Genomic DNA, 26,394 nt, shown 5'->3' on the forward strand with positions numbered 1-26,394 from the left:
AGGGTGGGTGTTGGGGTTTGGGAGGTTCCCAGGGGTTGGTTTGGGGCATTCCCAGGGGTTGGTTTGGGGCATTCCCAGGGGTTGGTTTGGGGTCTCACCAGCCGTGAGAAGGGCAGAGGCCTCAGCAGCAGGCGGGTGCTGCTCTGGTAGCGGCGGATCTCCTGCAGTGCCCGCTGGCCCGGGCGGAACCCTGGAGGGGGACAAAGGGAGGTATGGGAGCTATAGGGAATCTATAGGGGATCTATAGGGCCTGGGAGGCACAGGAGGGGTATAGGGGACTTTAGGGGATCTATAGGGCCTGGGGAGACACAGGAGGCTACAGGGAATCTATGGGGGGCTGCATGGGTGAGAGGGACAGTGGGGAGCTATGGGGGAGTACAGAGGTCTATGAGGGGTATAAGGGATTTCTATAGGGCCTGGGTGGACATGGGGGTATGAGGGATCTATAGGGGGCTACAGGGGATGGCTGGTATGGGGGGGGCTATAGGGGATCTATGGGGGGCTTAGGGAACAGCAAGTATGGGGGGCTATAGGGGACAGGGTATAGGGGCTATAGGGGATTTATGGGCGTCTGTAGGAACAGGGGATATGGGGGCTATAGGAGGTCCATATGGGGTCCATAAGGGGTATGGTGGGCTCTAGGGGGTTTTATAAGGGTGTCCATAGGGGTATCCCCCCACACTCACTCCGTGCCCGCCGGCGCGGGGGGGGCGATGGCGGGGCTGGAGGGGGGCGGCGCCGTCGGGGAGTGGGCTTGGGGCGCGGCATGGCGAGGTCACACCCACCGCGGGCTCGGTGCGGGGTCCGGGAGTCAGGGGGACGCTGGAGAGGACCCGGGGGGACCGGGGAGGGGGCTTAGGGCAGGTACAGGCAGCCGGTGAGACCCCCCCGCCCTTCCCGGGTGTGATTCCCCCCTGTTCACCGCCGGGACGTCACTCCCGGACCCCCCGGACCCGCCGCCGTTCAAACCTCCCGCCGCTCTGCGCCGCTCCAACGTCACTTCCGCACGCGCCGCCCCCGCCAATCGCGGCCCGCAACCGCTCCGCCCCGCCCGGAGGCCGCGACTCGATGGTGTAGCGGCGGCCGCGGAGTCATTAGCATAAATCTACATTGGCCACGCCCCGCGGCACCCAGCGCGGCGGAGATCCTCATATGGTCCCCATATGGTCTCGGTGTGATCCCTGTCGCTCCCAGATTGATTCCAGTCACCCCCAATATGATCCTAGTGACTTCCAGTCACTCCTAGTGTGAGTCCAATATGACCCCAGTCACTCCCAATACAATCCCAGTATGATTTCAGTCACTCCCAGTATGATCCCAGTCACACCCACAATGGTTCCAGTCAATTCCTATCCCTACCAGAATGTTACCGCTGTGATCCCAGTCACTCTCAGAATGATCCCAGTTTGATCCCAGTAACCCCCAATATGATCCTAGTGACTTCCAGTCAGTCCCAGTGTGAGTCCAGTATGATCCCAGTTTGATCCCATTAACCCCCAACATGATCCTAGTGACTTCCAGTCAGTCCCAGTGTGAGTCCAGTATGATCCCAGCTGATCCCAATCACAATTACAATGGTCCCAGTCAATTCCTGTCACTACTAGAATGATCCCAATATGATCCCAGCCACTCCCAGTATGATCCCCATCAGTCCAAGTCAGTCCCAGTATGGTACCAGTTGCCCCCAGTGTGGTTCCAGACACTCCCAGTATGAACCCAGCATGGTTCCAGTTGCTCTCAGTATGATCCTAGTTGCTCCAGTTGTGGTCCCAGTACATCCAGTATGGTTCCAGTATCTTCCAGTTGCTCCCAGTGTGTCCCTTTTGGGCTCCCAGCATGGGCCCAGTAGCTCCCAGTGCCTGCCAGTGCCTGGCAGGTAAAGGACCATGGAAAGAGATCTGAAGCAGTGCCTTCAGGACTGACCCCATGGAATGTGGGCTTTGAGCAGTTCCTTCAGGACTGACCCCATGGAATGTGGACCTGGAACAGTTCCTTCGGGACTGACCCCATGGAATGTGGACCTGGAACAGTTCCTTCGGGACTGACCCCATGGAATATGGGCCTGTGCCTCCTCCTCCCCCCACAGCAGCAATTGCTGTTTTAATTGAGGTTTTAATTAAAGGCTGAACTGTTCCTGGAGCTGCGATGGGATGGCTTTCCCTCCATCATCACCATCATCATCATCACTGCAATGCCTGGGGGGCCCTTGGGCTTTAGGGGAGGGAATTTGGGGGCTGTTTGGGGGGCACTCAGGGACAACCCTGTCTCTAACGGGGCCGCATGACAGGAGTTGTAGTCCAGGAAGTGAAGTGACTCAGCCAAAGGCGCCACCCCAAACACACATTTTCGGGTGCTGATTGGTTGGCGGTGTTGATGGGCGGGCACGGCAGCCAATGGGAGGCAGCGGTTTGGAGGGAACGGGGGGGGGGGGGGGGGGGGGGGGGGGGGGGGGGGCCCGGGGGGCCATTTGGGGCCCCCCCTCTTCCCCCCCTCCCCCGGGGGGGGGGGCGTTCTGGTGTCCCCCCACCCCATGTTGGCCGTGAAGGTGAAGGTGGAGGAGCCAGGTGAGGCCCTCTCCCCGATAACCCCCCCAGGGCCCCCAAGCCCATCCTGGGCTCCCCAAAACACCCCACGGCCAGTTACAGCCCCCTGCTAATGGCCCAGGGACCCTCAAACCCCCTGCAGACCCTCCCCCAACACCCTCAGAATCCCTCCCCAAAATACTTCTTCATGACCAGACTCCCAGAACTCCCCCCCAAACACACCCAAAAGCCCCCCAGACCCCCAACACCCCCCAAGCCAACACTCTTGGGGCATTTGGAGAGACCCCAAAGGTGGGGGAGGGGATTTTGGGGTCCGTGCAGCTGCAGCTTTGGGGTTTCATTGCTTTATTGGCCCCCCCCAGATTGGGGGGGGAACCTGGTGGGCTCCAGGAGGGTCTCAACAGCCCTGGGGAAAAAGGGGAGAGCAAAGGGGGTCAGAGGGATGTGGGGAAGGGGTAGGGGCAGGAGGAACCCCCAAAATCAGGGGGTTGGGAGGGGCATACCAGAGCTGTTCCCGTAGGGCCCGGCGGTGGCACCGCAGCAGCCATAGGACAGGGTCCTGGGGACAAACTGGGGGAGCCGGAGGTCATGGGGGGGGCCACCCCACTGTACCCCCCCCCACCCTGTAAGGGGTGCCCCAGCCCCACAATTGCCCCCCAGACCCATAAGTGACCCCTCAACCCCCCAAGTGCCTCTCAATCCACAAGTGCCCCTGCTCAGCCCCACAATTCACCCACACAGCCCCACAAGTGCCCCCCTGGCCCCATAACTGATCACTCTGAGCCCCACAATTGCCCCCCAACCCCAAAAGTGACCCCCCAGCCCCACAATTCCCTCCCCAGCCCTACAAGTGAACCCCCAGCCCCACAATTACCTCTCTGGCCCCGCAAGTGCCCCCTCATATCCCCCAATTCCTCCTCAGTCCCCCAATTCCCCTCACCCAGCGCCTGCCGTGAGGGTGCCCCCTGCTGGGCATCCTGGACGCCACTCCTGATTGGCCGCAGAGCGTCCTGACGATCACGTGACACCCAACATGGCGCCCCCCATAGGGCCCCAGTGGCATCACGTGACCGCAGGCATGGTTTCCACTGCAAGGACTCCTGGGAATCGGGCCGGGACGAGGTCGCCCCCTGGCGGCGGGAGGTGCAGAAGCGGCTCCTGATTGGGGTCTCGGAGGGCTCACGTGACTCCCAGTGCGTCGCCCCGCCCACCGGGCACGTGTCCAGCGCAGGCTCCTCCCCACGGCGCCGCCTCAGACGCCACTGGATGAGGGGGTCATCGGGGACGGGGCCTACGGGGGCGGGGCCTGCGGGGGCGGAGCTGAGCGGAGGTTCCGCCCCCTCTGGCCCACGGGGGCGGGGCCTGAGCAGGACCTGGCTGGGGGGGGAAGGGCAGGTTGGGGACTCTTCAAATACCGACCCCCCCATCGGCCTCCCCGCGAGGGGTTTGGGGACCCCGGGGGCATTTGAGGGGTTGTGAGGTCGGGGGGGAAGTACTTGGAGTCGGGAGGGGCAGTTGGGCGTCCCCAAGGGGCTCTTGGGAGGGCAGAGCAGGGAACTGAGGGGGATCCTGGGAGGCCCGGGAGTCGCTTGGTGGCCGCGCCGCTCCCCCACCTCCTCCGCACCAGTCGCTCCGCTCGCTGCTCCAGGCCGAGTCCCTGGGGGGGGACGCGGAGGGTGATGCGGGGACCCCCAAAATCGCCCCCCGAGACCCCCAAAATCGCCCCCCGGGACCCCCAAAATCCCCCCCTGGACCCCCCAAAATTCCCCCCGGTCCCCGGGGTCCCCTCAGCCCTCACCCGCTCCATGGCCCGCGCTCCGCCAGGCCCCGCCCCAACGGCCCCTTCTCGGTCGCTGATTGGCTGCAGGAGATGACGGGCGGGCGCTGCGGGCAATGGGAGGCCGGAGAAGGGAAAGGGGGGAGGGCGGGAGAGGTTTGGGGGGGTCCCTGAGGGAGGTTGGGACTCCCACAGAGGATTTGGGGGTCCCTGAGGGCGTTTGGGGCTCCCAGAGAGGATTTAGGGGGCTCCTGAGGGCGTTTGGGGCTCCCATAAAGGATTTGGGGGGTCGCTGAGCGACTTTGGGGCTCCCAGAGAGGATTTAGGGGGCTCCTGAGGGGCTTTGGGGCTCCCAGAGAGGATTTGGGGGGCTCCTGAGGGCATTTGGGGCTCCCACAGAGGATTTGGGGGGTCCCTGAGGGGCTTTGGGGCTCCCACTGAGGATTTGTGCCTCTCAGCCCCCCCAGTCCCCAACAGGGACCCCCAAATCTCCTCTAGAAACTCCAAACCCTCCCAAGGACCCCCAAAACCTCCGTGCCCGGTCCCCCTTGGACCCGCAGACCCCTCCAGGGAAACCGTAAAACTCTCCCAGGGACCTCTAGGGACCTTGTGGGTTTGGAGTTCCCGGAGAAGATTTGGGGGGTCCAGGGGCCAAGGGGTCTCTGGGGGGTCCCTGAGTGGTTTTGGGGGTCTCTGGGTGGTTTGGGTTTCCCTGACTGGTTTTGGGGGTCTCTGAGGGGCTTTGGGGTGTCTCTGTGTGGCTTTGGGGTTTCTGGAGGGGTTTGGGGGGTCCAGAGGGTGAGGGATTCCGGAGGGGAATTTGAGGGGTCCCCGAGTGGTGTTTGGGGTCCCCGTGGGGTTCGGGAGTTCCCCATTTTTCCATCTCCATTTTAAGGAGAAACACCTTTAATTCCCTGATTTCCCTCCCGGCTCCAGATGGTTTTTCTCAGTCCTGCCCGGGGTTTGGGCCAGAATTCCCCGTTCCCTGGAAATCCCTGCTGGGACTCGGGTCATTCATTTTGGGTAAAAAACAACCGTATTTGGGTCCGTCCCTCCCCACGGGGTCACGGGGGCAGAGGGCTCCGAGGGGGCAGCGATTCTGGGAATTCGGGGGGTTTGGGAGGATCCCTGGAGGTCTCAAGACATCCCTGGGGGTCCCACACCTGTCCCAACATCCCCGAGGGTCCCACACCTGTCGTGATATCCCTGGGAATCCTACCCCCCTCCGACGTCTCCTCAGTGACAGGATCCAGCTGCCACTTTCCGAATTCTCTGGAAATCCGGGGTCACTCCCCCTTGGCTCCCCCCATTCCCAAAATTCTGCTGTATCAGCCCAAATCTGCAGTTTTTGGCCCAAACTCCCAGGTTTTGGCCCAAATCTGCCCCTGGAAGCAGCTCCAGTCGAGATCTGTTTGGGTATAAAAGATGGATTTGGGGCCAAACACCGTGTCCATAGGATCCCGGGAATTCGGGAGCTCAGGGGCCGGTGAGTGCCTTCATTCCCTGCTTTTCCCCATTTTTCCTCATTTTTGGGGGTGTGCAGAAATTTCTGCCCATATTTCAGAGTTTTTCCTTTTTTTCCCCCTCAGTTTACTGATTTTTGCCCCTTTTCCCCCACAAGTTTCATATTTTTAACCCCTTTTTCATCCCAAATTTCGGATTTTTTTAACACTTTCTGTGCCCAAATTTTGGAGGTTTTTTTGCCCATTTTCCCTCCCCAAATCTAATTTTTTCCCCTTTTTGTGTCCAAAATTTAGATTTTCACATTCTTTCCCCCCAATTTTATATTTTTGCCCTTTTTGTGTTCAAATTGGGCATTTTCCACCCTTTTTGTGCCCCCAATCAGGATTTTTTGTCCACTTTTTCCCGAAGTTCAGATTTTTTGCCCTCTTAATGCCCAAAATTGGGATTCTTTGCACTTTTTGCACCCAAATTGAGGATTTGGGGGGGTTGGGTGGGACAAGGTGGGGAGAGGGTTGTCCTGGCTGTTGAACCCCATTTTGCCCCAAATTTGGGAGATCTGGGGCAAAACCCCCCCATTTTGACCTGAACTTTTGGGATTTTGAACAAAATTTGTAATTTTGGGAAGGTTTTGGGGTAAATTTGGTGGAAATAGGAACTGAGGTGGCATCAAGGGGGGAGGTTGAGTGGTGGGAGGGTTGTCCTGGCTTTATAACCCCATTTTACCACAATTTTGGAGGATTGTGGGGGCAAAATTCATCATTTTTGGGAGGTTTTGGGGTGGATTTGGTGGAAATGGGGACTCTAGGGTGGCCTCAAAGGGTAAAACTGGTGGTAGTGGTGGGTGTGGATGGTTATCCCAGCTCCATTTTGACCCAATTTTGAGGGATTTAGGGAAAAAAAAACATTTTACCCCAAATGTGGGGAGTTTTGGTTAAAAACCCCCATTTTGACCCAATTTTTTGAACAAAATTCATAATTTTTGGAGCTTTTGGGGTGGATTTGGTGGCAACAGGGGCCAAAATAAGCCCAAACAGGTTTCCATGGGGTAAAAAAAAGCCATTTTGGGGTAAATTGGGGGTTGTTTGGGGGTTCTGGTGACCTCTCTGGGCTCACATGGATTTTCCCCCCAAAACAGGGATTTTGGGTAATTTTTGGTGATTTTGGGTGTTTTTTGCAGCAATGGCTTTGCGTGGGACCTGGTGGCTCCTCCTTTCCTTCTGTGGTGAGAAAACCTCCGTTTTCCCCCCCAAAAAACCCAAATTTCCTGCATTTTGGGTATATTTTGGAGCTTTTAAGGGCAGAAAATTATTATTTTTAACCAAACCCCCACATTTTTTAGTAATTCCTTACATCCAAGAGCCTTTAGAATCTTCTTTTTTCATGAAAACTCCCTTTATTTTCAGGAAAAAGTGCCCTTTTTTCTCACTATTTACAGAAAAAAGTGCACTTTGTCCTGAATATTTTGGGGTTTGGGTGGGGTTTTTTGAGATAAAAAAAGTATTTTTGTTTTTCCTCAGGAAAAAACAAACAAACAAAAACATCTATTAAAAAAAATTTAAAATCCATTTTTAGGGGGGGGTTTAATGAAAAAAGTCCTTTTATTTGCTCTATTTTACGAAAAGATTATTATTTTTTAAGGAAAAGAATCTCTTTTATTCTGTATTTTCACGGGTTTTTTTTCTAATTTTCATGAAGAAAATCCTATTCAGCCCTTTCTTTAAATTATTTTCAAAGGAAAATCCCTTTTATTTCCTTAATTTTTTTAATTGAGTCCTTTTTTCTTTTTATTTAATTTATTAGGGGAAAAAAAGCTCTTTTGAACTCTGTTTTAGAAAAAAACCCTTTTAGTCACTTTATTTCAGTTTAAAAAATCATGATGCCTTATTTTGCTGTTGATTTTTCTTCAAAATCCCCCTTTTTAGGAAAAAAATCCCTTATTTATAATTTATAATTTATAATTTATAATTTATAATTTATAATTTATAATTTATAATTTGTTTCTTATTCCTGTTTTTTATTCCCAATTTGTCACCCCAAACACCCAAATTCCCAGTTGTTGTTTTTTTTTTCAGAAAAAACCGACCAAAATCAGCTTTTTTCTCTCAACACCCCCTAACTCCCTATTTTTTAAATTAAAAAAAATCCTTATCACCCATTTTTTTATATAAATATATTTAGGGGTTTTTAAAATCAAATTTTAATCAATTGATTAATTGATTAAAAGGTGATCAATAATCATCTTTTGGAGGTTTTTCTGCTAAGAATCTCTAAAATCCCTTTTTGGTCCTTTTAAAATCCCTATTCTTTGTGTAGTTTAATTTCATATATTTCTGTAGATTTGTATGGATAAATATTAACTTATACAAAAGATTTAAAGTGTTAATTGGCTAATAATATTAAGTAGTGTAATTGAATAACATTATTACTTATTAATACTTTTATTGTTAGGTGCTGTGGGTATATTAATTTCAAGTTTACACTAAATAATTTTAAATATACACCACTACAGTTATGTATGACTATAAGAATAGAAAGTAAATGTAATGTCTAGATAAATATCATAATAAATAGATAAACGAAATAATAAATAAATATAATCTCTATGTATGAATATAGTAATAGGAAATAAATATAATGTCTCTTGTATTACCTAAAAATATGATATATAAAATTAAGTTATTCTTAATATGGCATAATATCTAAAAATATCGAATATATGTTTGTGTAATTTATCAGTATATTAATACAGCAAATTATATCTATAATTACATCTAGATATTGAGAGATAATTATAAAATGGAATAATATATAAATATAAATTAAATATAGACAATTTTATATTGTTATACAATGAAATATGACAGAATTGTATTGGATTATAATATAACATTTTACTTATAATTGTATATAATTAATTAATAGTAGAGAATTCTTATTATGAATTTACAATTTATTTATATATAATAATGATAGTAATAATAGTTATTAAAATTGTTTAATAGCTTTCACATATGTTATTTATCAGCGTAATAACCTGTGAATATAATTTCTACTGTGATTATATATAAAAATAGAGCATATAAATTAAAGATAAGGCTGCCATTACACCTTTCATGTCATTTAAATACAATTCCTGCTATAATTCTATATGCCATATAATTCTATGTGATAGATATTATTCTATATAATCCTACATTAAAAACCTATATAACTCTCTATAAAAAATTCTATATGGTTCTATATATTATTCTATATAATTCTCTATGAGAAACCTATGTAATTGTATATATTAGGTATTCTATATAACCTCTGTAAAAATCTATATAGTTCCCTATAGAACATCTATATAATTCTATATAATAGGTATTATTCCATATAATCTTTTAAGAAATTTACGTAATTCTATATAGTAGATATTATTCTATATAATCCTGCATAAAACCCCCTATATGATTCTATATAATAGATATTATTCTATATAATTCTACATTAAAAAATCTATATAATTCTTTATAATAGATACTATTCTCTATAATCGTACATAAACCCTATATAATCCGGTACTATTCTATATAATTCTCTCTAAAAAATATAACTCTATATAATATATATTCTATATAATAATCTCTAAAAATCTCTATAATTCTATCCAGTATTTATTATTGCATATAACCCTGCATAAAAAAAGTCTATAATTTTATATAATAGATATTGTTCTATATAATTCTACTAAAAAAATCTATATAATTCTATATGATATATATTATTCTATATAATTCTCTATCAAGTCCATATAAATCTATATAAAGCCCCATATATAATTCTATATAAAAACCATCCATCTAATCCCCTATTCCCTCGCTATCCACTGACCCAGGAGCCCCTTTCCCTGTTTTCCCAGCTCTCTCCAGCTGCAGCTCGGGGGGTCGGGAATTCCTGGCCGTGTTCCCCCAGAATGACGACGAGTCCCCGAGTGCGACGCTGAAGCTGCTGCTCACCCGGCAGGGCCCCGGTGACAGGGTGGCCTCGGTGACACTGCACGGTCCCTTCGGCACCCGCGAGGTCACTGTGCCGCCCGGTGTCACCAAGGCTGTGCCCATTCCCGCCCACCTGGAGCTCACAGGGAGCTGCATGGCCAACAAGACTGTGGTGGTCCGGGCCAGTGCCGATGTGGCCGTGGTGGCCATGAGCGCCAAGGGCTACACAGTGGGTGCCACGGCCCTGCTGCCCATGCCCAACCTGGGCACCAGGTACTATGTGGTGACGCCCATGGGGAATGACACCTATGGCATGGCTGAGCTCGTGGTGGTCGCCGGTGCTGCCATCACCGCTGTCTCCATCACCACCACGGCCACATTCCAGTATGCCGGGGACACCTACGTGCCGGGCGCAGTGCTGCGCCTCTTCCTGCAGCCCTACCACAGCCTGCAGCTGCAGAGTAGCCAGGACTTCACTGGCACCGCTGTGGTGGCCAACGCGCCTGTGGCCGTTCTCAGTGGCCACACTTGCACCAAGGTGACCGCAGGCTACGACTTCGTGGTGGAGCAGCTCCTGCCGACAGTGGCATGGGGGAGGAACTACGTGGTGCCACCCAACCCGGTGCAGCCAGGCACTGACCTTATCTATGTGGTGACGGAGGATTGCAACACCGTCACCTATAACAGCAGCAGCGGGGAGGTCACCATGGCCATGGCAGCAGGGGAGGCACGGGCGTTGGTGGTGAACCACAACTCCCCCCTGCACCTCACTGCGGTGGCAGCAGTGCAGGTGCTGCTGTTCTTCACTGGCTCATCTTGGCAAGACCCCTTCCTCCTCATCGTGCCGCCTGTCACTGCCCACTGCACCGCATTCCACCTCAGCACTGTGCCCGGCTACTACAACCATGCCATCCTCATTGCGCCCACCGCCGCCACCGCTGCCACCACTCTCAACCACCAGCCAGCTGCTGCCGTGAAGTGGCACGGCATTCCCGGCACGGAGTTCTCCTGGGCCGGCATCCCAGTGAGTCCCCAGACACGGAGCGCCGAGAACCCACAGGCGCCCATGGGGCTTCTGGTGTTTGGGTTCGAGAGCCACACCGGGTATGGCTTTGCTGGGCTCTGCATCGCCGGTGAGTACAGTGAGCCCATTGTTGAGTCAGCCCAGTGGTTGGGCATTGTCCGGTTGGCCATCCATGGATTTCCCTGTTTTTTGCAGCTCCAGAGCCGGTCTCCTGCGAGGATTTGATGTGCGAGGAGAGGTGTGAGGTGGTGGATGGACAACCAAAGTGCGTCCAGGAGACCTTCTCCACCTGCTGGCTCACCAGTGGTTCACACTACCGGAGTTTTGATGGGAAGACCTTCGATTTCATGGGAACATGCACCTACACCTTGACCACCCTCTGCAGTTCTGATCCCACCTTTCCTGCCTTCTCTGTGGAGGTCCAAAAGGAGAAAAAGGAGAACTCCAAAGTCTCCTCCATTGGCTCCATCAATGTCCACATCAACAACATCACTGTCACCGTGGTCCGGGCAGAAAACGGGATGGTGAGGGTAAGAAAAAATCAGCATAATTCCCAAATTCCAAGCGATTTTATGGAGTTTCACCAAAATTACACATTTAGTGGTGATCTTGAGGGTCTTTTCCTAAATAATTCTGGGATTTGCTAGTGTGCAGACAGGCCTTGCATGAAAAAAAACAAATCTTCAAAAACTCCACATTTTGTCCGATTTTGATGGTTTTTTGGTTGTTTTGCTGGTTGTTACCTCCCTCAGGTGAACAACCACAGCTCTCGCCTGCCCATCTCCCTCTCCTGCGGGAAGCTCCGGGTTCACCAGAAGGGCAAATCCGTGTTGATCCAATCAGATTTCATGCTGAAGGTCCTCTACGACTGGGACGATCATGTGGTGGTCAAAATTCCAGCTGCTTTTTCCGGGAAAGTCTGTGGGTTGTGCGGGAACAGCAACGGGAACCCCCGGGATGATGCACTGGCTCCCGATGGGAGCCAGGTGTGGGATATCGTGGAGCTGGGGCAGAGCTGGAAGGTGACCAATGGGAGCAGTCACTGCCAGGACACCTGCGAGGGGGACTGTGGGCGATGTGGGTGGGATGAGGAGGTGATATACAAGGCAGAGCGGTGGTGTGGGGTGTTGTCCTGGCATGCCGGGCCATTCCGGCGCTGTCATGGCACCATCAATCCCAACATCTACGTGAAGAACTGTATCCATGACCTGTGCGCCCATGGCGGCCATCGCGCTGTGCTGTGCCACGCCCTCCAGGCCTACGCCGATGACTGCCAAGAGAATGGGATCGACGTTTCTGGTTGGAGAATGAGGATGGGATGTCGTAAGTAGAGGGAATGGTTGGGTGGAAATACTCCCTGGGGTGGGCGGAGCTTAATTCAAGTGGGTCCCAAGATCTGTGGAATGGTGTGCTGGGAAAGGTTATGGCAGCAGGTCCAAGCAGGAAGTCTGTAAAAGTCCAGGGAGACTCCAGGAAGTCCATGTAGAAAGTCCATGGAGTCTCTAGAAAGTCCAAGCAGGAAGTCCAGGAAGTCCATGGAGACTTCAGAAAGTCCAGGTGGAAGGTTCCAGGAAGTCTGTGGAGACTCAGAAAGTCCAGGTAGAAGATCAAGAAAGCCTATGGAGACTTCAGAAAATCCATGGAAACTCCAGGAAGTCTGTGTAGATAGTCCAGGAAGTCCATCCCACCACGTCTCACCTCACCCTGACCATGGTCTCCCTCTCTTTCCAGCTTTCACCTGCCCTCCCAACAGCACCTACAGCACCTGTGGCCCCGCCTGCCCCCCCACTTGCAACATCCCAGCTGTGCCGTCCAGCTGTGCCACCAGCACCACCTGCGTGGACTCCTGTGTGTGCCACGAAGGCCTTGTCCTGGATGCCAACACCTGTATTCCCCCCTCCGACTGTGGTTGCATCTTCGGGGGTCTCTTCCATGGCCTAGGAGAGGAGTTCTGGGGTGATCCCACCTGCACACAGCGCTGCGTGTGCGATGCGGAGCAGCGGCAGGCAGTGTGCCGGAATTTCAGCTGTGGTGCAGAGGAGGAGTGTCGAGTGCAGGAGGGAATCCAGGATTGCTATCCCAAAGTTTTTGGGGTCTGCAGCGCCTTTGGAGCCACCCACTATGAAACCTTTGACAGCAGGAGGTTCATCTTCCAGGGGACGTGTGTCTACCAGTTCGTTGGGTTATGTGAAGACAACCCAAATTTGGTGGGGTTCCAGGTGTTGGTGCAGAACGGCCGCCAGGGCGATGGGCGCCTGTTTGCCATTGCCGTGGTGACAGTCAAAGTCTACAACAAAACCATTGTCATCAGCAGGGAACAGCCTGGGAAAATCATGGTGAGCTCAGGATATAGTCCTTTATCCTTCCACCAAACCTCCTCATCCCATTAATTAATGATTAAATCTGAAATAGAATTAAATAAATGTCATTTGGGTGCTCCAGCTGTTGAAAACACAGTTGGAATTTGCTGTGAGACCCCAGATTTGCTCCTTTTTTATGGTTTTCCCCCCAGATTAATGGAGGTTGGTCAACCTCCCACTGGGACTTGAACCGCCTCATCCTCTTAAATCCAGAACTTAATTCCATCTAATATTTAATTAAACCAATGCCATTTGGGGGCTGTGGCTGTTGAAAATAAGTTGGGATTTCCCCATCAAACCCCAAATTTGGTCCATTTTTATGGTTTTTCCCCCAGATCGATGAGCGGTTGGTCAACCTCCCATATCTCCAAGGTGACAAGCAGATTGTTGTCTATCGCCACGGGCGGGACGCAGTGGTAGAGACCAACTTTGGCCTTGTTGTTACCTATGACTGGCATGGCCATGTCACCGCGACAGTGCCCAGCGGCTTTGCCAATGCCCTGTGCGGGCTCTGTGGGAACTTCAACGGCGCTGCCAGCGACGACATGAGGATGAGCAACAGCAACATGACCTCAGACCCGGCTGCCTTCGGAAGCAGCTGGAAGGTTGCTGATATCCTGGGATGCACTGAGAGCTCGATGGCGGAATGTTCCAGTGCTGCCACAGTGCCACGGCTGCAACAGGAGGTGTCCGGGATGGAGTGTGAGATTTTGTTGGAAAAGGATGGACCCTTTGGAGCATGTCATGACCACGTGGACGCCCAGCAGTATTTCCAGAGCTGCGTCCGGGACTCCTGCCTCTTCCCGGAGCAGGAAGATGGGATGTGTCCGATCATTGCCAGCTACGCCAGTGCATGCCAGGCTGCCGGTGTGTCCGTTGGGAGGTGGAGGATGGATAATTTCTGCTGTAAGTTGGGATGATTGGAGGGGTTTTCCTTCAGCAGGATCCTCAATTCCACTCCAAATCCATGTAGGAACAACCCAGAGGTGGGAAACCAGTAGGAATCTCAGCAAAGTCTCAGTTGGTCCCATAATCCCCTATTCCACCCAAAGTAAACCCTTTGCAAGGAAGAAGTTGTTTTATCTGGGATCATTTTCCCCCCAGAGTTCCAATTTCTTGGTATTGGATAAAAATTGGATGATTTAGAGGGAAAACCACCAATAATGCACCAAAAATAGCGGAACTGGGGCAAAGGGATCCAGCCTGGAGGTCATGTGAGGATCCAGTATGGAGTGATCCCATTCCTTGAGGGAATGTCCCAGTTTTCTCCATGAAAATGGAGAAAATTATGTGATTTAGGGGCAAAAATTCCTATTTAAGTGCATTGGGATGTTCCTTATGGATGATCATTGAATCATCACTGGGTAGGCACTGGGTTATCATTGGATGATGTCCCTCATCATGTCCACAAGGACGAAAACAAAGACTGGGCTAAAAAACTCTGTGTTTGGTGATGTTCATCGCTGGACATATTTGAACTCTGGGAAACCTCCAGGGTTTGGCTTGGGAATTTCCTGGTTGTTCATGGATCCTGTTATCTCCCGGCAGATATTCCCTGCCCTCCTAACAGCTCCTACAAGCTCTGCGCTAACACCTGCCAGCACAGCTGCGGTGCCGGCTCCGCCGGGTGCCCAGGGCGGTGCCGCGAGGGCTGCGCATGCCACGATGGCTTCATGCTCAGCGGGGATGAGTGTGTGCCCACAGCTCACTGCGGCTGCACCCACCACGGCATGTACTACAAAGAGGATGAGACCTTCTACCCCACAGAGCACGAGGAGTGCCGGTGCCTCTCCAGCAGTGCTGTGGAATGCCAAAATATTTCCTGTCCTGATGGCAGCCCTGGGAAGGTCGTTGATGGCATCTTCCAGTGTCCCCCGCCAGCATCCGGCACCTGCGTGGCCACGGGAGACAGTGCCTATATCACCTTCGACGGGGTGGCCTTCAATGTCACCGGGACCTGCTCCTACATCCTCAGCCAGACCTGCACGGGTGACGTGACATCGTTTGTGGTCACAATCCAGAAGGAGGCCCGTAGGAAGGGAAAGGTTTCCGGGATCCAAGCGTTGTCCGTGGAAGTCTATGGGGTCAATTTGACCTTAACCCAAGGAAAAGGGGGAGATGTCATGGTAAGGTGGCACTTCATGGGCCAGATCTCATGGGTTCCCCCCAAAATTGTGTTTCATTGATGGAGGGGACACCTCACCCTGTCTCCAAGCCCAATCCATATTCATCCCAACTTTTCAAGCAAGACCCATAAATGCATCAAAACATTGGTTGGAAGGTGTTTTCCCCACATTTCTGGTCCCACCTCCTCACTGGAGGACTCTTCCTTCCCTTTCCCAGGTGAATTCAATCTCTCACCACCTCCCAGCCATCCTGGGCGAGGGGCAAATCCAGGTGTATCCCCATGGGACAGGGGTCCTGCTCCGCACTGACTTTGGCCTCGTCGTCCGCTATAACCTCGCCCAGCACGTGACACTCACGGTCCCCCAGACCTACCTGGGCCACCTGTGTGGCCTCTGTGGCAACTACAACAGGCAACGTGACGATGATTTCCACCTCTCCAATGGCCAACTGGCTCCGGATGCAACAGCCTTTGGATCCGCATGGAAAACCAAGGATAGGCCTTGTGAAGACACCTGTCCTGACGAGGAGTGTTCCACCTGCTCCAAGGAGAAGGTGCTGGTCCTCCAAAAACCCAACTACTGCGGCCTCCTCACAGCCCCTGAGGGGCCCTTTGGCTCCTGCCACAGCGTCGTTGACCCCACCCCATATTCCCAATCCTGTGTCCATAACCTCTGTGTGACTGGAGGGGATACGGGTGCCCTGTGCCAGAGCATCCAGAGCTACGTCAGCATGTGCCAGGATGCTGGAGTCACTGTGGGGGATTGGAGGACGCCGTTCTTCTGCCGTGAGTTTGGGGGGAAATGTCCCTGGTTTGGGGTTGGGGAGATTCCCTGGTGAGATCCCACTTGGAGCGCTGGGAGTTGGGGGGGATGTCTCTTCTTTGGGGTTGGGTGACAGCGGTGACACTCAGGATGTGGGATGATGGTGAGGGGCTGAGCTTTAGGGTCCCTTCCAACCCAACTCAATCCATGATTCCATGAAAATTCCAGCCCTCCCCTGCCCGTCCAACAGCACCTACTCCCTGTGCACCAACACCTGTGCCAAAACCTGTGCCGGGAGGGCCACCATGTGTCCCCAGACCTGTGCTGAGGGCTGCCAGTGCCACCAGGGCTCCGTGTCAGACGGGCAGGGCTGCATTCCCGAGGAGCAGTGTGGGTGCTTTGAGGATGGGCGATACTACAAGGTAGTTTTTCCAGGGTATTTTCCCTTTTCTCCCTCCCTATTCTTAGGCATTTACATCCTTTCTCCCTGCATTTTTTCCTATTTCTATACATTCACGTCCTTTTCCCTGCACTTTTTTCCTTCTTTTCCCTATTTTTCTGTTTCACCTCTATTTTTCCTCCATTTTTTTCCTTTTGTTCATATCTTTCTGCATTTACCTCTCTTTCCATGGCATTTCCCTTTAGTCCCCTAGTTTTATGGATTTACAGTTTGTATTACTTCCTCCCTTTTTTCCCTATTTTTATGCATTTACATCTTTATTCCCCGCATTTTCCCTTTTCCCTATTCTCCTGTCTGTTTCCCAGCATTCCCCCCCCATTTTTGTCTTTTTTTTCCCCCTGCATTTAATTCCTTTTTTTCTCTATTTTTAAGAAATTTTTTCCCCTATATTTTTCCCTATTTTATGCATTGGCATCTCTTTTCATGCATTTTCTCTGCATTTTTCGATATTTTTATGCATTTGTCTTTCCCTGCATTTTCCCCTTTTCCCTTATTTTTCTGTCTATTTTCCCAGTATTTCCCCCCCACTTTTCCCTTTTCTGCCCTGCTTTTCAATCATTTTATTCCCGATTTTTCTGCCTTTATGTCCTTCTTTCCTGCGTTTTTCCTTTTTATCCCCTATTTTCATGGATTTCCCTTTCTTCCTTCCTCTCTCCCCACAGCCCCATGAGGTGGTTTTCCAGGATCGCTGCCGGCGCCGGTGCTCCTGTATCCCAGGCCAGGGCCTCACCTGCCACGACCACTCCTGCACTGAGGATGAATCCTGTGAAATTCGGGAGGGGGTCTTGGGATGCATCAACAAAAGTGAGGGAAAATGGGGGAAAGGGGGATTTTGATTTAGTGGGGAAAATCCTGCCGGAAGGGGAGGCAGAGGGAACAGATCCCACCCCTGGCACTGAGGGTCAGGGATGGGGAGGTTCTTTCCATGGCTTCTCCCATCCCATGACTTTTCCCATCCCATTGTTCCTCCCCTGGTTTCTCTCATCCCATGGTTTTTCCCATCGTCTTTTCCATGTTTTTTCCCATCCCATGGTTTTTCTCATTTTTCTTCCCATGTGTTTTCCCCATGATCTTTCCAATGGTTTTCCCATCCTGTGGTGCCTTCCATGGTCTTTCCCATGTTTTTTCCCATCCCACGTTTTTTCTCATTCTTCTTCCTATGTTTTTTTCCCAGGTCTTTCCCATCCCATGGTTCCTTCCATAATTTCTCCCATGATTTTTCCCATCCCATTGTTTTTCCCATCCCATAGTTCCTTCCATGACTTCCCCCAAGTATTTTCCCATCATTTCCCCCAAACCATGGCTTCTCCCAACGCTCATCCCACATTCCCCCCTCTCTCCCTCCCTTCCCAGACCCCTGCAAGTCCCTGAGGTGCCGCCCCAAGGAGCGGTGCCGGCCCCGTGGCTCCGAATCCCGCTGTGTCCCAGCGTTGGTGGCCACCTGCTGGGCATGGGGGGATCCCCACTTCCGTACCTTCGATGGGCTAGAATTCGACTTCCAAGGAACCTGCACCTACACCATGGCTGAATCCCATGGGAATGACCCCAGGCTGGAGCCCTTTAGGGTGGAGGCCAGGAATGACATCCGGGGCGGGATCAGATCCGTGTCCTATGTCTCCGTCGTCAACATTGACGTCTATGGACAACGCGTGTCCTTCCACCACAATGAGGACGGGAAAGTCCGGGTGAGCTGGGGGGAAAGGGGAGAAATCTGGGATTTTTCCCAACTTTTTGCTTTATCCAGCACTTCCCAACATCCTCCTTCATCTGGCCAATGGTTCTGTCAGCACCAGCGTTGTTTTGGGATAAATCAGTCAGACTGGGAGGTGGATTGTTGAAATTTTGGGATGTTTTGGGGATAAAATGTTGGGAATAGAGTACTTGGATATGTCAGGAACAGAATATTGGTATGTGCCAGGAATAAGATGTTGGGATAAGTTGGGAATACGGTGTTTGGGTATGTTGGGAAGAAAATATTGGGATGTGTCAGGAATAAAATGTCAGGATACAGTGGGAATAAAATGTTGGGAATAGAATATTTGGATATGTCAGGAACAGAATGTTGGGATAGGCTGGGAATAAGATTTTGGGATTTATTGGTAATAAAATGTTGGGATATGCCCGGAATACAATGCTGGGATATGTCTAGAATAAAACATTAGGATATGCCAGGAATGAGATGTTGGGATGAGCTGGGAATAAAATGTTGGGCTGCGTTGGGAATAAGATGTTGGGATAAATTGGGAATAAAATGTTGGTGTATCTAGGGAATAAAATAGTAGGATATTTCAGGAATAAGATGTTGGGATGCACCAGGAATAAAATACTGGGGGGTGTTAGGATATTTTGGGAATAAAATATTTGAACATGATAGGAATAGAATGTTGGGATAAAATATAGCAGGAATAAAATATTGGGATATGTGACGTGTAAAACATTGGGGTATGATGGGATTTAATGTTGGGAACATGCTGTGAAAAAGAATTGGGATATGTGGGAAATAGAATATTGGGAATGAAATGCTGGTGTGTGTGTTGAATCCAACCCTGGGATACCTGGGAATGCTGGCAGGTGAACGGGGAGCTGGCCCTTCTCCCAGTGTTCCTGGTGGATGGGAGGCTCCGTATCCATCCCAGCGGGCTCCGCGTCACCCTGGACACGGATTTCGGGCTCCGTGTCTCCTACGACTGGAACTGGCATCTCTTCATTGACCTCCCCAGCAGCTTCTTCAGCCATGTCCGTGGCCTCTGTGGGAACTTCAACCTGCAGCCCCTGGACGACATCCCCGAGGCCGGCGATGACATCCCTGCCCTGGTGGCCTGGGCCAGGGGCTGGAGAAGCTCTGACCCTGACGCCCAGGATCCCCTTTGTTGGGATCACTGTGATGGGGAGTGTCCGGTGTGCGAGGAGAAGGAGCTTTGGGGTGGGAACAGCTACTGTGGGATCATCAAGAAGTCCTTCCAGGGGCCCTTCCGGGCGTGTCATGCTGTGGTGAAGCCCCAGGAGTTCTTTGGCAGCTGCCTGGCTGAGCTGTGCCGGAGCCACGGTGCGAGGCAGGTCCTGTGCCGGGTGCTGGAGACTTACGCAGCCACGTGCCGGAGGAGCGGGGCGACCGTGGGCGACTGGAGGACACCAGCAGGATGCTGTAAGGGATGGGGGTGCTTTGTGGTCCATCTCCTAAAACCTATCTGGTTTCATTCCAAATCCCCTGAGTTCCCCAATTCCATCCCCAATTCCCTTCATCCAAGCTAAAATCCCCTTGGTTTCTCCCCAGATCCCTGGTTTTGCCCCAAAACTACTTAATTCCACCCCAAATCCCCCAAATATCACCAAAAATCCCTTAATTCAACCCCCAAATCCCTTAATTCCTCCTAACCCTGCCTCCAATCTCACCAAAATCCCCCGGAGTTCACACAAAATTCCCTGAATTCTACCTAAAATTTCTAAAGACCCCTCTAAGACCCTCCCTGACCCCCTCTAGACCCCCAGAGGCCCCAGGCCCCCCAGAGCCCCCCCTTTCCATGGGGTCTATCCTCCCAGGCCTTGAGGGTCTGAGGGGCCACTTGACGGGCACTTCAGGGTCCTGGGAGGCATTTTTGGGGCACTTCTGGAGCAGTGAGATCCATCCCAGTGTGAAGCCCTCAAATCCCTCTTCTGGAAGTTCTCCAGAACCTTCTCCTGGTGCTCCAGACTCTGCTTCTTATGTCCCAGACCCCATCCCGCAATTCCCAAATCCTCATATGTCCCACACCCTTATCCTTGTGTCCCAGACCCCATCCTGTGTGTCCCAGACCCCTTCCCACGTGTCCCAGATGCTGTCCTGCCTGTTCCCACACCCTTCGCACATGTCCCAGACCCCATCTCACTTGTCCAAGACCCCATTCCCTGTTTCCCAGACCTCTTTGCATGTCCCAGCCCCCATCCTGCATGGCCCAGACCCTACCTACATGTTCCAGATCCTGTCCTGCCTGTTCCCAGCCCCCATCCCTTGTATCCCGGACCCCTTCCCACATATCCCAGCCCCCATCCCACACTTCCACACTTCCTAGACTTTCCTCCTCATGCTCCATACCCTTCTCCTGGTTTCCCAGACCTTTTACCACCCCTCCCATCAGATGCTCTCCACTCTCTCCATCCCTCATCCCAGTTCTCTCCCTCCCCAGCCCTTCCTTGCCCCGAGAACAGCCACTATGAGCCGTGTGGCACCGCCTGCCCAGCCACCTGCTCCGACCTGGATGCTCCCTCCTCGTGTGCCCTGCCGTGCGTGGAGTCCTGTGCGTGTGACCGCGGCCATGTGCTGAGCGCGGGGCACTGTGTGCCTGTGTCCCGCTGCGGCTGCACCCGTGCTGGGCGCTACCACCGCCCCGGTGAGGAGTTCTGGGGGGACCACTTATGCCGCTCCTGGTGCCGCTGTGACCCGGAGCTGGGCATGGTTGTGTGTGAGGAGGCCAGGTGTAAGTCAGGTGAGGTGTGTGCCGTGGTGGAGGGCGTCAGGAGGTGCGTGGCCACCAACCGCTCCATCTGCGTGGCCACGGGGGACCCCCACTACACCACCTTCGACGGGCACCGCTACGACTTCATGGGCACCTGTGTGTACCTGCTGGCCGGGCTGTGCTCCCCTGACCCCACCCTCGTGCCCTTCAATGTCACCGTGGAGAACAACCACCGTGGGGACAACCGGGTGTCCTTCACCAAGGTGGTCACCTTGGAGGTGTTCAACGTGAGCCTCAGCCTCAGCCAGGAGCACCCCAAGAAGGTCAAGGTAGGGGAGAGACAGGGGATGAGAGGGGGATTCAGTCATTCCGTGGGTTTTGGGAGGGGTTGAGGTCATTGTGTGGCATTTGGGGGAGGTTCAAGGTCTTTGCATGGTCTTCAGGTTGGTTTCAAGGTCATCACATGACACCTGGGTGGGGGTCCAAGGTCTTTTTAAGGTGTTTAGGTGGGTTTCAAGGTCATTGTATGGTGTTATGTTGGGTTTCAAGGCCACTGTATGGTCTTCAGGTGGCTTTTAAGGCCATCCATGTTCCCTTCAAGCCCATCCCATACCCTCTGGGTGGTCTCCAAGTCTATCCTTTGACCTCCCACCCACAGGTCGATGGCATCCTGCTGGACCTGCCCTTCTCTCACCCCCACCACGAGCTCCGGGTGTCCCTGCGGGGTGTCCACGGCTTCATCACCACGGCCTTTGGCGTCACTGTCACCTTTGACTGGCACAGCTACGCCCGCGTGATCCTGCCCAGCACTTTCGCAGGTGCCGTCTGTGGCCTCTGCGGCAACGCCAACGGAGACCCCCACGATGACTTCGTCACCCGCCAGGGCAACCCCGCCCACAATGACACCCACTTTGGGGACAGCTGGAAGGTCTCCGAGGTCCCTGGGTGCTCCCCAGGGTGCACCGAGGGCTGCCAGGGGTGCAGCAACACCCAACGCCGCACCTACCGCGGGGACAAGCACTGTGGGGTCCTGGTGAAGAAACGGGGGCCCTTGGCCACGTGCCACGAGGTCATTGACCCCGCCCCATTCCTGGAGGACTGTCTGTTTGACACGTGTCTCTTCGATGGCCACCACGACGCCGTGTGCCAGGCCGTGGGCGCCTACGTCAGCGCGTGCCAGAGTCGCGGCGTGGCCGTGGGGCCCTGGCGCACACACGCATTCTGCAGTACGGGGCGCTGAGGCTACAGAGGGATTTGGGGTGTTCATGGGGGCTTGGGGTGTCCAAAGGGGGTTTCGAGGTGTCCATGGAGGTTTTGGGGTCTGCAGGAGAGTTTTGGATTGTCCATGACAATTATGGGGTCTGCATGGGGCTTTTGGGGTGTCCAAAAGGGTTTTGGGGTTTCCACAGGGGTTTTGGGGTGTGAATGGGTTTTTTTCGGTGCCCATGGGGGTTTAGAGTCTGCATGGGGAGTTTTGGGTTGTCCATGAGGGTTTCAGGGTGTCCACAGTGGTTTTGGGGTGTGAATGGGGATTTTCGGGGTGTGAATGGAGGGGGTTTTGGAGTGTGAATGGCAAGTTTTGGGTTGTCCATGGGGTTTTGGGGTGTGAATGGGAATTCTGTGTCTGCATGGGGGTTTTGGGGTGTCCGTGGGGTTTTTGTGAGCTGCATGGGAGGGTTTTGGTGTGTCCATGGGGCTTTTGGGGTCTACATGGAGAGTCTTGGGTTGTCCATGGGAGGTTTTGAATCTGCTCTAGGGGGTTTGAGGTTTGGTTGGGGGGGTTTGGGGTCTGCATGGGGAGATTTATGGTGTCCATGGAGAGGGGTTGGGTTGTCCATGAGGGTTTTGGAGTGTCCACAGTGGTTTTGGGGTGTAAATGGGGAGTTTTTGGGTGTCCACGAGGGGTTTTGGGGTCTCCCTGGGGAATTTTGGGGTGTCCAGGGGAGGTCTTGGATCTGCACAAGGGGGTTTGAGGTTTGCATGGGAGGTTGTGGAGTTCAGGCAAGGGAGTTTCAGGGTGTACATGGGGGGTTTGGGGTTCACACGTAGGATTTGGGGGTCTGCTCAGGGAGACTTGGGTGTCCATGAGGGTTTTGGGGTCTCCATAGAGCTTTGGGGGATTGCAAGGAAATTTTTGGGTCTCCATGGAGTTTTGGGGGGTTGCAGGGGTTTTTTTGGGTGTCCATGAGAGTTTTGGGGTGACCATGAGGGTTTTGGGGTGTCCATGGGGGTTTGGGGCATCCCTGGGAGTTTGCAGATTGTTTTTTGGGTGTTCATGAGGGTTTGCAGGGGGAGGTGTGGGGGTGTGTCCATGGAGGTTTGTGGGTTTTTTGGGTGTCCATGGGAGTTTTGTGGTTCTCACGGGATTTTTTGGGTGTCTATGAGGGCTTGGGGGGTTTGTAGAATTTTTTTGCGGTGTCCATAGGGGTTTGGGGAGTCTATGAGGGTTTTGGGGTGTCCGTGGGGGTTTGGGTTTTTTTGGGTGTCCGTGAGGGTTTTGAGGTGTCCATAAGGATTTGAAGGTTTGCAGGGAATTTTCTGGGGTGTCCATGGGGGTTCGGGGTTTTTTTTTGCCTGTCCATATGTGTTTGTGCTCCTCACCCCTCTCCCCTCCCCGCAGGCCCTGTGTGCCCCCCCGAACGAGCACTACGAGCTGTGTGGCCCCCCCTGCCCCCCGACTTGCCAGGACGAGTCCGGCCCGCCGTCCTGCCCCGAGTCCTCCCCGTGCTCCGAGGGCTGTTTCTGCGATCCCGGTTATTTCCGAAGCGGGGATTCCTGTGTCCCGCTATCCCAGTGCGGCTGCACTCTGGAGGGTCGTTATTACCCCCGGGGGGCGCAGTTCTACCCCTCCCCGTCCTGCACCCAGCGCTGCGTGTGCTCCAGGGGCGGGCACGTGGAGTGTGAGTCCACCCCGGGGTGCCCCCCGGGCCAGGAGTGCGGGGTGCGAGACGGGGTCCTGGGGTGCCACCCCCGCAGCACCTGCGGGCAGTGCCAGCTCCTGGGGAGAGGCATCTACAGCACCTTCGGGGGGCAACTGGGGGGCTTCAAGGGGTCCTGCACCCTCCCGCTGCTGGAGATGGACGCGGGGGACCCCGAGGAGGGGCCGCAGCCCCTCAAGGTGGCCCTGGAGCAGCACGAGGGGGAGGTGAGGAGGGTGACGGTGACGGCGCAGGGGATGACGGTGGCCATGGACAGGGGACAGCGCTGGGAGGTCACGGTGAGTGCGGGGCGGGGAAACCTGGGTTTGGGGGGCAAGTCCCGGTTTGGGATGGAAAACCTTGGGTTGGGGAAGAGAGCCTTGGGTTGGGGGCGCAAACCCTGGGGTTGGGGGTGCAAGTCCTGGTTTGGGGGCAAAAACCCTGGTTTTGGATTGAGAACACCAGTTTTTGGGGGAAAAAGAGGATGTAAATGGGGGTTTGGTGGGCCCAGCAGCAGGGAAAGGGCTGGTTTGGGGTAAAACCTCTGACTTTGGGATGCAAGCCCTGGTTTGGGGTTCAAACCTTTTTTTTTTTTTTTTTAATGTATAAACCCTGTTCTTTTTTGGCGTGCAAACCCTGTTTGAGGGGGATGCAAACCCTACCTTGGGGTATAAACCCTTTTTGGTAGGGGTACGAACCCTGGTTTTGGGATGAAACCCCTATTTTTGCGGTTATAAACCCTGGTTTTGAGGTACAAATCGTATTTCTTTGGGATTATAAACCCTGTTTTTTGGTGTATGAACCCTGGGTTTTGGGGTATAAACTGTATTCTTTGGCATTTTAAACCATGGGGTTTGGGGTACAAACACTATATTTTGGGGTATAAACCCTATTTTTGGAGGGTATAAACCCTGTTTGGGGGGATACAAACCCTGTTTTGGGGGTGTAAACCCTATTTTTAGGGTTATAAACCCTATTTTTGCGGTCATAAACCCTGTTTTTTGGGGGTACAAACCCTGGTTGTGGGGCTGCAAACTCTATTTTTGGGGAGTTCCCCCCCTTTAAGGCTCCAACCCCCCCTTTATTCCCCCCCCCCCCCCGCAGGTGGACGGCGAGCGCCACGTGCTCCCCCTGTGGCTAGGGGGGGGCTCCCTGGGGGTCACCCAGGTGGGGTCCCACCGGCTGCTCCACGTGCGGGGGGGGCCCAAAATCCTGTACGACGGCGATTCCTACGCGGTGCTGACGCTGCCTCCCGCGCAACAACCCCCGCGCGGGCTCTGCGGGGACCCCAAAATTTTGGGGACGCCCCCCCCGGACTGCACACATGCGGACCCTGCGGGGACCCTCCCGTGCCCCCCGGGGCGCTGCGCGGTGCTGGCGGACCCCGCGGGGCCCTTCGGGGGGTGTCACAGCGCTGTGCCCCCCCCGGGCGCACCTGGACACGTGCGAGCTCCAGGTGTGCGCGGGGGGGGACGGGGGGGGCGATCCCTGCCCCGCATTCCAGGGATACGCGGCCGCGTGTCAAGCGGCGGGGGGGGAACTCCGAGAGTGGCGCGAGGAGACGGGATGTCGTGAGTACACGGGGATTTAGGGAATTTGGGGGGGTGGGGAGGAGGACGGGGTGGGAATTTTGGGGTTGGGAGTTTTGGGGTTGGGAGTTTTGAGGGTTGGGAATTTTTGGGGGGGGAATAGCAGGAATTTTGCAGTTGTGTATTCGGGGCTGGGGATTTTTGCGATAGCAGGAGTTTAGGGATCGGGAATTTTGGCGTTAGGATTTTGGGGGTCGGGAATTTTGGGGGTGGGAATTTTGGGGGGGCAGGAATTTTGGGGCATGGGAATTTTGGAGGTTGGGGATTTGGGGGTCAGGGATCTGGGATAGCAGGAATTTTTGGGGTTGGGAATATGACCCCCATTGAGCCCTTTGGCCCCAGGTGCCCCTCGGTGACCCCTCTGTCTCGCCCCCAGCCCTGCCGTGCCCTCCCCGCTCCCAGTACCAGCTCTGTGCCCGCACCTGTGACCGCACCTGCGCAGGTGTGTCGGCTCCGCCTCCCTGCAGCGGGCGGTGCTTCGAGGGCTGTCAGTGCTCTGAGGGGCTCCTTTTCGACGGCGCCCGCTGCGTCCCCCCGGGGAACTGCGGCTGCTTCCACCAAGGGCGATACTTCCAGGTGGGTGTGGCCCCAGTGCCTCCCAGTCCCGCCCAGTTCAGTCCCAGCCCTGGGTCTTCCCAGTTTTCTCAAGTTGATCCCACTCCCTGTCACTGCACCCCCCAGTGTCCCTTATACCTCCCAGTATGCTCCAGTTTCCCCCCAGACCCTTCCAGTCTCCCCCAGTTCCCTCCAGTGTGCCTGCTCAGTATCCCCAGTCTGTCCCAGTAATCCCCCCCAGTCTCTTCTAGCCATCCCCAGTTGATCCCACTCTCCTCTGGTGTGGCCCCACCATCCCCACTTCCCTCCCAGTACATCCCAGTTACCTCACAGTGCATTCCAGTCCTTCCCCACTGTCCGCCCTGGTGTTCCCAATCCCTCCCAGTTTTTCTCAGTCCCCCTCACC

The 26,394-nt window shown here is 53.3% G+C and overlaps 3 protein-coding genes and 1 long non-coding RNA gene across 5 annotated transcripts in view; 3 read left to right on the forward strand and 1 right to left on the reverse strand.

Moving 5' to 3' along the window:
• Positions 1-2,871: 2,871 nt before the first annotated feature.
• Positions 2,872-3,088, reverse strand: LOC113962041. The gene is made up of 2 exons (XR_003532432.1): positions 3,047-3,088; positions 2,872-2,949 (listed from the first exon to the last, which is right to left on the reverse strand). It is a non-coding gene; the product is annotated as an uncharacterized LOC113962041 (long non-coding RNA).
• Positions 3,089-4,276: 1,188 nt separating this feature from the next.
• Positions 4,277-20,048, forward strand: LOC113962039 (IgGFc-binding protein-like). Its single transcript, XM_027672848.1, has 10 exons — positions 4,277-5,806; positions 6,962-7,006; positions 9,686-10,894; positions 10,981-11,315; positions 15,489-16,056; positions 16,262-16,455; positions 17,156-17,297; positions 17,847-18,178; positions 19,065-19,638; positions 19,975-20,048. Exons 1-10 carry the CDS (start codon positions 5,746-5,748, stop codon positions 20,046-20,048), a joined length of 3,534 nt encoding a protein of 1,177 aa, XP_027528649.1. The 5' UTR covers positions 4,277-5,745.
• Positions 20,049-20,472: 424 nt separating this feature from the next.
• LOC113962040 (IgGFc-binding protein-like) lies at positions 20,473-24,985 on the forward strand. The gene is made up of 5 exons (XM_027672849.1): positions 20,473-21,255; positions 21,585-22,152; positions 23,547-23,617; positions 23,721-24,187; positions 24,949-24,985. The coding sequence occupies exons 1-5, from the start codon at positions 20,923-20,925 to the stop codon at positions 24,983-24,985; spliced, it is 1,476 nt and encodes a 491-aa protein (XP_027528650.1). The 5' UTR covers positions 20,473-20,922.
• A 96-nt stretch (positions 24,986-25,081) lies between these two features.
• The window catches only part of LOC113962042 (IgGFc-binding protein-like), a 3,716-nt gene continuing 2,403 nt past the window's right edge, over positions 25,082-26,394 (forward strand). Inside the window, exons 1-2 of one of the 2 annotated variants that reach the window (XM_027672850.1) lie at positions 25,082-25,415; positions 25,810-26,009. In XM_027672850.1, the coding sequence (XP_027528651.1) occupies positions 25,169-25,415; positions 25,810-26,009 (447 nt within the window). In that variant the 5' untranslated portion in view covers positions 25,082-25,168. The remainder of the gene's footprint in view (positions 25,416-25,809; positions 26,010-26,394) is intronic. The other variant, XM_027672851.1, reaches the window with a different exon arrangement.

This window comes from Neopelma chrysocephalum, unplaced genomic scaffold (assembly GCF_003984885.1).
Source record: "Neopelma chrysocephalum unplaced genomic scaffold, ASM398488v2 Primary Assembly neopelma1_99867, whole genome shotgun sequence".
Lineage (NCBI taxonomy): Eukaryota > Metazoa > Chordata > Aves > Passeriformes > Pipridae > Neopelma > Neopelma chrysocephalum.